Consider the following 12,472-nt stretch of genomic DNA (forward strand, 5'->3'; position numbering starts at 1 on the left):
GCTGTCTGTGACCCCCTGCTTTATCCCAGTAGAGTCACTTTTTGCAAAATGTCTATGTGTATAATTATGGGCTGGTCTTTTTGTCTACTGTATAATCTTTTTTTGACCTACATTAATGACCACCTCCCTCCATATGAGACTTCCACTAGCTGCTATGGCGAGTGTGTTCTTGTCATGAAGCATTACCTGGTGCTTATTGATGTAGTAGTTTCTCTTCTAACGCCTTGCTCTGTTATACTAGTCTTGTATGGTTTGATTTTTAAGGTGGCAAGACATCAAGCCAAAGCTGTAATAGCTGTAAAGAACAGTGCTTCAAACAAACAAAGAGCCAAAATTTCAGGCACTTCTCAAACTAAAGCAGCTAAAAAACTGAGTTTGGTCATTTTTGTTTATCTTGGATGTTGGATACCATTTTATTTAAGCTCTTTGTCAGTGGAAAGCATGACATCATCATCAATGGTGTGGGCTGTGTTTGGGTGGCTGATACTCTGTAACTCTTCCTTGAATCCAGTAATTTATGCTATTTTCTATCAGTGGTTCAGAGTTTCAGCAAAGCATGTTGTTATGTGCAGAATATTTGAAACCTCATCTTCAAGATTTAATTTGTTTACTGACCATATTTAAGTCCAGTGAGTCATGCCTTTTTAGTATTGTATTTTATGTCATATTTAAGGCTGATGACATATCTCCAGAATGATGACATTTGCTAGTGTAACTTGGTTGTACAAACGATGTGGCTATTCTTATCTTGAAATACATGCAGTGAATCATGTGCAATCTTTTCAAAACTATTAAGTGAATTGTTCTCTGATGACTGGTAGTGGGCATTTGTAATTTAGCATAAAAGAAATCAATACATGCATGGTAGATTTTGTTTAGGAGATTAAGTAAACAAAGTGGGGCTGTCACCACAATGACACAGTAACAGTGAAGTTTTAATCTGAAAATTAAAATGATTAAACCACGGAGTAGGTCTTGTTCATATTTTAATCTGTATAGTCGATAGAAATTTAATAGTTGATATAAGTTGTTTGTTTTTGAAAAGATTAGTCAAACCAATACAATCTGGAACATTTTCACATATTTGAGGATGTGTGTTTGGTTGTAAGATCTTGTATCATTTGATTCCTCACTGACATGACTAAAATTAGGTTGAGAAGAGGAGATATATACATCTAAGTAAAAAGGTAACAGATTGAATGTGCTGCATAAAACCCTAATTAAAAATAAAAAAGGTCTTTAAATATTTGTATCGACTGGGCTTGGGCTTTATTATTGTTGTTCTCCTGTCTTATTATTTTATGTGTATTTTACATATTTTATGTGAATTCTTTATCTTTATCTGTGTTCTGTTAGGCTGCACCTGACACTCAAAATGTGTCAAACAGGGACATTTTACAAACATGTTTCTTAAAATACTGAAAAAAAAAATAATAATAAAAACACATTAATCATACTACTGCATCAGTTCCATGTTCAATATTCAGTTTTTTGAGAAGTCTTTAATGCTGTTTATTATTTCTATTCAATTTCTTTAAATAATTTATTATTTATTTATTATATTTAAAACCTTTGCACAAATCCCAAAGTATTTTAAAGGATATTAACATTCATAATTGATTTGGGTAATCACAGCAAATTAAGGGACACCACTGAGTATGAAATTAAAAACAAATGTAGTTTTTGTTTGTGTTTTGACTTTAGCTGTAATGTTTAGGTTTATCTGTATTTATGTCCTCTTAGTCATTTCCTAAATGTTTTGTCATTGTAAATAACTGATCATGCCTGAACTATTCTCAGATCACCTACATGGTGTGAGATGACATATTCGTACATATCAAAGTAGGCAATGACATAAACAAAGCATTCATTGGCCAGTGGGAGGGTTAACACATGTATAAATAGACATGGCAAATAGGCACAGCTCTTAGTTCAGTAAACTTAAACAAAGCTGGATCAAGTAAATCTATGTCTAATACAGATGGATGACATAGTTTATGAAAACATCACAGTGCAGTACTGCTTTCCTGAAAACAACGCATCTTGCAGAAAGGAGGTCCGAACAGGCCCTGCTTATATTTTTTTATTCATTGTTCTCTCATGTATATCTGTGTGCACTGTGTTTCTGAACCTGCTGGTGATTATCTCCATCTCTCACTTCAAGCAGCTCCACCTTCCAACCAACCTGATCATCCTCTCTCTGGCTGTGGCTGATCTTATTGTGGGATTGATTGTTATGCCTGGGAGTATAATGCAACTGATAGACTCATGTTGGTATCTTGGAAAATTGGTGTGCATATTTTTCCCACTGATCAGTTCTCTGTCAGTGTTTGCATCTGTGTTAAGCCTGGTTTTAATTGCAGTAGATCGGTACATTGCTGTGTGTGACCCCCTGCTTTATCCCAGTAGAGTCACTGTGTGTAAAATGTCTATATGCATAATCCTAGGCTGGTCTTTCTGTGTGATTTATTGTGTAATATATATGTATTTTAATGACCATCTCATTACAACACAGTTATATTCCACATGCTATGGTGAATGTCTTCAGCTTACGAAATGTTCCTGGCTGATGTTTGACTTTGTGCTTTCATTTCTAATCCCTTTCTTTGTTATACTGATCCTGTACGGGTTGATTTTCAAAGTGGCGAGACGTCAAGCCAAAGCTGTAAGAGCTGTGTGCAATAGTGTCTCAAAAGAACAAGAAGCCAAAGTTCCAGGCTCTTCTGAGACCAAAGCAGCCAAGAAATTGAGCTTGGTTATTTTTGTGTATCTTCTTTGTTGGATACCATTTTATTTAACTTCTTTTTCAGTCAACAATTGCAATACTTCATCGATAACGTGGACTGTCTTTGGTTGGCTGTTATTCTTTAATTCTTCCATTAATCCAATAATATATGCAGTTATCTATCAGTGGTTCAGAGTGTCTTTAAAAATCATTTTGACTTGTGGAATATATGAATCTTCGTCTTCCAGGTTTAATTTGTTTCATGATGGTGTTTAAATCCAGACTGACAAAGACTTAGCAAAATCACAACCCAGCATTCTTCATTATGTTTGTGTTTACAGCATTTATTGCAAATATTGGAATATATTGTGTGTGAATTATATTACGTGTGTTGACTCATATAATAAACCTATTTATAATTTTAATATATGTTTGCAGGAGATGTTAGAAAATATATTTTCATTGATTTGATGATAGAATCATGCAATTTTGTATCGTGACTTTTCTTCCGTCTTGTAATATTCTGTGAGGTTTTTTGGCTTATCTCACATTTACTTGTACATCTCCATGATTTATAGGAGTGATTTCCTTTCCCTGATCCTGAATTGAACAGATTTGGCCAATTTTTTGTTGAGGAAAATGGGCCATGATTACATATCTGAGTGGTATGCGAGCATGTGAACCCTTGGGAAATGTTCCAAATTGTAAATTTTACACTAATGTTTATTAATTCCCCATATTATTGGAAAATTAAATTAGATAAGTAAAATAAATAACTCAGTCACTGTCACAGGATACAGGCCACATTCCATGCTCTCTGCTTCACCAAATATAGCAAGTCACAACATCATTACAGTCACAAACACACAGTGTTTCTATTTAGTTTCAGTAAAAAAAATGAATTTCAATATTGTTTGTGAGTTCATTACAAATATGAATGGACTGACAATATTTTATCTGCAGTCTGATTCTGTAGTATGAGAAAGTATGGCTCTGACTACAACAGCTCTCTCTAGTCAAGGCTGTAGGAGGGCTATGTACAGAGTTGAGTTTCTTAAGAAGCCTCCAGGAATAATTTTACTTGGATTTATCCAAAACATATTAATTAACTTAAAAAAAATAAAAATAAAAGAGGAACCAGACAAGCCTAGTTTTGCCAGACTACCATTAATCTGGCACTTAAAAACAGGAAATGCCCAAAATACATATCCTAGTCATTGGAAGGTCTGTAAAAGCTTTGGTGTTTTGTATCAATGTCTTTGTTTTCATGTTTTTTTTTTATTTTTATTCTGTGCTTGTGTTTAATAAAAATATGGAGGGCAGGAGCAATAAATACAGAAATTAAAAAAGGAGCATGAAGTTTATCTCATAATATATAAACACAGGCATCAATGATTTCATGTTTGTTATATTTAAAAATAAATACTAGATGATACTAATATTATTTTCCCTATATTCTGTGTCATAGAAAATACATCATACACCCTATGTTATTCTCAGATGACCCACATGGTAAATGATGACATACTCCTGAAAATCAAATTTGTGAATCTTTAGTGCAGGGCGACCATTCATTGGTCAGTTGGAGGGTTAACACATGTATAAATAGACATGGCAAATAGGCACAGCTCTTAGTTCAGTAACCTTAAACAAAGCTGGATCAGGTAAATCAATATCTATTACAGATGGATGACATAGTTTATGAAAACATCACAGTACAGTACTGCTTTCCTGAAAACAACGCATCGTGCAGAAAGGAGGTCCGAACAGGCCCTGCTTATATTTTTTTATTCATTGTTCTCTCATGTATATCTGTGTGCACTGTGTTTCTGAACCTGCTGGTGATTATCTCCATCTCTCACTTCAAGCAGCTCCACCTTCCAACCAACCTGATCATCCTCTCTCTGGCTGTGGCTGATCTTATTGTGGGATTGATTGTTATGCCTGGGAGTATAATGCAACTGATAGACTCATGTTGGTATCTTGGAAAATTGGTGTGCATATTTTTCCCACTGATCAGTTCTCTGTCAGTGTTTGCATCTGTGTTAAGCCTGGTTTTAATTGCAGTAGATCGGTACATTGCTGTGTGTGACCCCCTGCTTTATCCCAGTAGAGTCACTGTGTGTAAAATGTCTATATGCATAATCCTAGGCTGGTCTTTCTGTGTGATTTATTGTGTAATATATATGTATTTTAATGACCATCTCATTACAACACAGTTATATTCCACATGCTATGGTGAATGTCTTCAGCTTACGAAATGTTCCTGGCTGATGTTTGACTTTGTGCTTTCATTTCTAATCCCTTTCTTTGTTATACTGATCCTGTACGGGTTGATTTTCAAAGTGGCGAGACGTCAAGCCAAAGCTGTAAGAGCTGTGTGCAATAGTGTCTCAAAAGAACAAGAAGCCAAAGTTCCAGGCTCTTCTGAGACCAAAGCAGCCAAGAAATTGAGCTTGGTTATTTTTGTGTATCTTCTTTGTTGGATACCATTTTATTTAACTTCTTTTTCAGTCAACAATTGCAATACTTCATCGATAACGTGGACTGTCTTTGGTTGGCTGTTATTCTTTAATTCTTCCATTAATCCAATAATATATGCAGTTATCTATCAGTGGTTCAGAGTGTCTTTAAAAATCATTTTGACTTGTGGAATATATGAATCTTCGTCTTCCAGGTTTAATTTGTTTCATGATGGTGTTTAAATCCAGACTGACAAAGACTTAGCAAAATCACAACCCAGCATTCTTCATTATGTTTGTGTTTACAGCATTTATTGCAAATATTGGAATATATTGTGTGTGAATTATATTACGTGTGTTGACTCATATAATAAACCTATTTATAATTTTAATATATGTTTGCAGGAGATGTTAGAAAATATATTTTCATTGATTTGATGATAGAATCATGCAATTTTGTATCGTGACTTTTCTTCCGTCTTGTAATATTCTGTGAGGTTTTTTGGCTTATCTCACATTTACTTGTACATCTCCATGATTTATAGGAGTGATTTCCTTTCCCTGATCCTGAATTGAACAGATTTGGCCAATTTTTTGTTGAGGAAAATGGGCCATGATTACATATCTGAGTGGTATGCGAGCATGTGAACCCTTGGGAAATGTTCCAAATTGTAAATTTTACACTAATGTTTATTAATTCCCCATATTATTGGAAAATTAAATTAGATAAGTAAAATAAATAACTCAGTCACTGTCACAGGATACAGGCCACATTCCATGCTCTCTGCTTCACCAAATATAGCAAGTCACAACATCATTACAGTCACAAACACACAGTGTTTCTATTTAGTTTCAGTAAAAAAAATGAATTTCAATATTGTTTGTGAGTTCATTACAAATATGAATGGACTGACAATATTTTATCTGCAGTCTGATTCTGTAGTATGAGAAAGTATGGCTCTGACTACAACAGCTCTCTCTAGTCAAGGCTGTAGGAGGGCTATGTACAGAGTTGAGTTTCTTAAGAAGCCTCCAGGAATAATTTTACTTGGATTTATCCAAAACATATTAATTAACTTAAAAAAAATAAAAATAAAAGAGGAACCAGACAAGCCTAGTTTTGCCAGACTACCATTAATCTGGCACTTAAAAACAGGAAATGCCCAAAATACATATCCTAGTCATTGGAAGGTCTGTAAAAGCTTTGGTGTTTTGTATCAATGTCTTTGTTTTCATGTTTTTTTTTTATTTTTATTCTGTGCTTGTGTTTAATAAAAATATGGAGGGCAGGAGCAATAAATACAGAAATTAAAAAAGGAGCATGAAGTTTATCTCATAATATATAAACACAGGCATCAATGATTTCATGTTTGTTATATTTAAAAATAAATACTAGATGATACTAATATTATTTTCCCTATATTCTGTGTCATAGAAAATACATCATACACCCTATGTTATTCTCAGATGACCCACATGGTAAATGATGACATACTCCTGAAAATCAAATTTGTGAATCTTTAGTGCAGGGCGACCATTCATTGGTCAGTTGGAGGGTTAACACATGTATAAATAGACATGGCAAATAGGCACAGCTCTTAGTTCAGTAACCTTAAACTGGATCAGGTAAATCTATGTCTGTTACAGACGGATTACATAGTTTATGAAAACATCACAGTGCAGTACTGCTTTCCTTAAAACAACGCATCTTGCAGAAAGGAGGTCCGAACAGGCCCTGCTTATATATTTCTGTTCATAGTTCTCTCATGTATATCTGTGTGCACTGTGTTTCTGAACCTGTTGGTGATCGTCTCCATCTCTCACTTCAAGCAGCTCCACACTCCAACCAACCTGATCATCCTCTCTCTGGCTGTGGCTGATCTTATTGTGGGATTGATTGTTATGCCTGGGAACATAATGCAACTGATAGACTCGTGTTGGTAACTTGGAAAATTGGTGTGCATAGTTTTCCCACTGATCTGTTCTTTGTCAATGTTTGCATGTGTCTTTAGCCTGGTTTTAATTGCAGTAGATCGATACATATCACTGGAAAATTAAATTAGATAAGTAAAATAAATAACTCAGTCATTGTCACAGGATGCAGGCCACATTCCATGCTCTCTGCTTCACCGAATATAGTCTTAACACCATTACAGTCATAAACACACAATGTTTCTATTTTGTTTCAATAAGAAAACAAATGAATTTCAATATTGTTTGTGAGTTCATTACAAATAGGAATGGACTGACAATATTTGATCTGCAGTCTGATTCTGTAATATGAGATAATTATGCTTCTGACTATAACGGCTCCCTTTAGTCAAGGCTGTAGGAGGGCTATGTACAGAGTTAAGTTTAAGAAGCCTCCAGGGATTATTTGTATTTGGATTTATCCTAAACATATTAATAAACTTAAAAAAAATTGCAAAGAGAAACTAGACAAGCCTAGTTTTGCCAGACTACCATTAGTGATATAGCCATTGTCACAGAGGTGTTTCTGGCACTTAAAAACAGGAAATGCCCAAAACACATATCCTACTCATTGGAAGGTCTGTAAAAGCTTTGGTGTTTTGTATCAATATTTTTGATTACATGTTTTTTTTTTTTGTTTTTTTTTTTATTCTGTGCTTGTGTTGTATAGAAAATGTGGACGGCAGGACCAATAAATACAGAAATGAAAAAAGGAGCATGAAGTTTAGCTCATAATATATAAACACAGGCATCGGTTTTCTTGGTTTTTTTATATTTAAAAATTAATACTAGATGACACTAATATTATATTCCCTATATTCTGTGTCATAGAAAATACATCATACACCCTATGTTATTCTCAGATGACCCACGTGGTAAATGATGACATACTCCTGAAAATCAAATCTGTGAATATTTAACGCAGAGCGACCATTCATTGGTCAGTGGGAGGGTTAACACCCTCCCACTGAGGGTAATAAATGTATAAATAGACATGGCAAATAGGCACAGCTCTTAGTTCAGTAACCTTAAACAAAGCTGGATCAAGTAAATCTATGTCTATTACAGATGGATGACATAGTTTATGAAAACATCACAGTGCAGTACTGCTTTCCTGAAAACAACGCATCTTGCAGAAAGGAGGTTCTTACAGGCCCTGCTTATATTTTTTTATTCATTCTTCTCTCATGTGTATCTGTGTGCACTGTGGTTCTGAACCTGCTGGTGATTATCTCCATCTCTCACTTCAAGCAGCTCCACACTCCAACCAACCTGATCATCCTCTCTCTGGCTGTGGCTGATCTTATTGTGGGATTGATTGTTATGCCTGGGAATATAATGCAACTGATAGACTCATGTTGGTATCTTGGGAAATTGGTGTGCATTGTTTTCCCACTGATCAGTTCTCTGTCAGTGTTTGCATCTGTGTTAAGCCTGGTTTTAATTGCAGTAGATCGGTACATTGCTGTGTGTGACCCCCTGGTTTATCCCAGTAGAGTCACTGTGTGTAAAATGTCTATATGCATAATCCTAGGCTGGTCTTTCTGTGTGATTTATTGTGTAATATATATGTACTTTAATGACCATCTCATTACATCACAGTTATATTCCACATGCTATGGTGAATGTCTTCTGCTCATGAAATGTTCCTGGCTGATGTTTGACTTTGTGCTTTCATTTCTAATCCCTTTCTCTGTAATACTGATCCTGTACGGGTTGATCTTCAAAGTGGCGAGACGTCAAGCCAAAGCTGTCAGAGCTGTGTGCAATAGTGTCTCAAAAGAACAAGAAGCCAAAGTTCCAGGCTCTTCTGAGACCAAAGCAGCCAAGAAATTGAGCTTGGTTATTTTTGTGTATCTCCTTTGTTGGATACCATTTTATTTAACGTCCTTTTCAGTCAAAAATTGCAATACTTCATCGATAACTTGGACTGTTTTGGGCTGGCTTTTATTCTTTAATTCTTCCATTAATCCAATAATATATGCAGTTATCTATCAGTGGTTCAGAGTGTCTGTAAAAATCATTGTAACTTGTGGAGTATATGAATCTTCGTCTTCCAGGTTTAATTTGTTTCATGATGGTGTTTAAATTCAGACTGACAAAGACTTAGCAAAATCACATTTATTGCAAATATTGGAATATATTGTGTGTGAATTATATTATGTGTCTTGACTCATATAATAATCCTATTTATAATTTAAATATATGTTTGCAGGAGATGTTAGAAATTATGTTTTCATTGATTCGGTACAATCATGTAAATGTATCATGACTTTTTTCTGTCTTGTAATATTCTGGGATGTTTATTAGCTTATCTCACATTTACTTGTACATCTCCATGATTTATAGGAGTTTATATACAATCATGTAAATATGTATCATGACTTTTTTCCACCTTGTAATATTCTGTGATGTTCATTGGCTTATCTCACATTTACTTGTACATCTCCATGATTTATAGGAGTGATTTCCTTTCCCCTGATCCTGAATTGAACAGATTTGGCCATTTATTTGTTGAGGAAAAATATAAATATATTTATTAACTAAATATATTAATAAACTTTAAAAAAAATGCAAAGAGAAACCAGACAAGCCTAGTTTTGCCAGACTACCATTAATCTGGCACTTAAAAACAGGAAATGCCCAAAATACATATCCTAGTCATTGGAAGGTCTGTAGAAGCTTTGGTGTTTTGTATCAATGTCTTTGTTTACATGTGTTTTTATTCTGTGCTTGTGTTGTATAGAAAATGTTTAGGGCAGGACCAATAAATGCAGAAATGAAAAAAGGAGCATAAAGATTGGGTCATAATATACAAGACAGGCATCAATGTTTTTCTTGTTCCTTTCATTCACAAATAAATACTAGATGATCTACCACCAAAGAACAAAGGCTGCCAAGAACATCTTGTTGATTTTAAGAATTACAATTACTTATTAATTAGATGTAACAAGTTAAAGCATGTGGAGTTCAAGGAGGCTGAGTGCTGCTATATGGAGTTTTATAAACACACTAATGCCACAAATTTCTCCCCATCACTTCCCTTTACAATATTTCAGGCAAATACACACACTCACATGAAATAAGACAAATTTAGCAGTTCTCCTGTCTCTTTGAGGTAAGATGTGTGTAAATGTTGCAGAGTTCCAAGCCATCCAGCTGAGCTTGTGAACTAACCAAACGCTAAGCCAAGGCTTTGATCCACACATGGTGTTGGGCAAAACATAGCCACATAAACACACACAAACAGAGCGTGCTCCTAGACTACTTCCTATTATTTAGCTATGGTTCACTCTGAAGAACCTACTGTTCTTTGGTTTCAGCTGGGAACTCATTTTTCTGGTTTGCAAACAAGTTTATGTTGGAGAAAACAAACCAAATGTTTCCAAATCTACTTTAAGAACTGGAATGTGAAGTATGGATATATATATATATATATATATATATATATATATATATATATATATATTAATCAGCCTACTACAACAGTTCCATGTTCCATATTCTATTCCATTGTATTCAAATTTTAAAATAATTAATTATTTATTTATTATATTTAACTTTTACTCAAATCTGAAAGTATTTTAAAGGATATTAACATTCATAATTGATTTGGGTAATCACAGTAAATTAAGGGACACCACTGAGTATGAAATTAAAAACAAATGTAGTTTTTGTTTGTGTTTTGACTTTAGCTGTAATGTTTAGGTTTATCTGTATTTATGTCCTCTTAGTCATTCCCTAAATGTTTTGTCATTGTAAATAACTGATCATGCCTGAACTATTCTCAGATCACCTACATGGTGTGAGATGACATATTCTTACATGTCAAAGTAGGCAATGACATAAACAAAGCATTCATTGGCCAGTGGGAGGGTAAATACATGTATAAAAAGAGATGCCAAACATATAAATGTCTTAGTTTAGTTTTACTGAATGGTACATTGGGATCATTTTCAATAAGTTAATCTGTGTGTATCGAAGATGGATGACATAGTTTATGAAAATATCACAGTGCAGTACTGCTTTCCTGAAAACAACGCATCTTGCAGAAAGGAGGTCCGAACAGGCCCTGCTTATATTTTTTTATTCATTGTTCTCTCATGTATATCTGTGTGCACTGTGTTTCTGAACCTGCTGGTGATTATCTCCATCTCTCACTTCAAGCAGCTCCACACTCCAACCAACCTGATCATCCTCTCTCTGGCTGTGGCTGATCTTATTGTGGGATTGATTGTTATGCCTGGGAACATAATGCAACTGATAGACTCATGTTGGTATCTTGGAAAATTGGTGTGCATATTTTTCCCACTGATCAGTTCTCTGTCAGTGTTTGCATCTGTGTTAAGCCTGGTTTTAATTGCAGTAGATCGGTACATTGCTGTGTGTGACCCCTTGCTCTATCCCAGTAGAGTCACTGTGTGTAAAATGTCTATATGCATAATCCTAGGCTGGTCTTTCTGTCTGATGTATTGTGTAATATATATGTACTTTAGTGACCATCTCATTTCAACACAGTTATATTCCACATGCTATGGTGAATGTCTTCTGCTCATGAAATATTCCTGGCTGATTTTTGACTTTGTGCTTTCATTTCTAATCCCTTTCTTTGTTATACTGATACTGTACGGGTTGATCTTCAAAGTGGCGAGACGTCAAGCCAAAGCTGTAAGAGCTGTGTGCAATAGTGTCTCAAAAGAACAAGAAGCCAAAGTTCCAGGCTCTTCTGAGACCAAAGCAGCCAAAAAATTGAGCTTGGTTATTTGTGTGTATCTCCTTTGTTGGATACCATTTTATTTAACTTCTTTTTCACTCGAAACTTTCAATACTTCATCGATAGTGTGGACTTTTTTTGGCTGGCTTTTATTCTTTAATTCTTCCATTAATCCAATAATATATGCCATTTTCTATCAGTGGTTCAGAGTGTCTGTAAAACTCATTATGACTTGTAGAATATATGACCCTTCATCTTCCAGGTTTAATTTGCTTTCTGATGGGATTTAAATCCAGACTGACAAAGACTTAGCAAAATCACAACCCAGCTTTCTTCATTATGCATGTGTTTACAGCATTTATTGCAAATATTGTAATATATTATGTGTGAATTATATTATATGTGTCGACTCATCTAATAATCCTATTTATAATTTTAATATATGTTTGCAGGAGATGTTAGAAATGATCTTTTCACTGATTCGATACAATCATGCAAATTTGTATCGTGACTTTTTCCCAACTTGTAATATTCTGTGATGTTTATTGGCTTATCTCACATTTACTTGTACATCTCCATGATTTATAGTAGTGATTTCCT

General features: G+C 34.6%; 1 protein-coding gene across 1 annotated transcript; it reads left to right on the forward strand.

The window, feature by feature from the left end:
- The first annotated feature begins 11,142 nt into the window (after positions 1 to 11,142).
- On the forward strand, positions 11,143 to 12,162 carry LOC136674442 (trace amine-associated receptor 13c-like). Its single transcript, XM_066650448.1, has 2 exons — positions 11,143 to 11,581; positions 11,804 to 12,162. The coding sequence occupies exons 1-2, from the start codon at positions 11,143 to 11,145 to the stop codon at positions 12,160 to 12,162; spliced, it is 798 nt and encodes a 265-aa protein (XP_066506545.1).
- The last annotated feature ends 310 nt before the right edge of the window (positions 12,163 to 12,472 follow it).

Source organism: Hoplias malabaricus, chromosome 18 (genome assembly GCF_029633855.1).
Source record: "Hoplias malabaricus isolate fHopMal1 chromosome 18, fHopMal1.hap1, whole genome shotgun sequence".
NCBI lineage: Eukaryota > Metazoa > Chordata > Actinopteri > Characiformes > Erythrinidae > Hoplias > Hoplias malabaricus.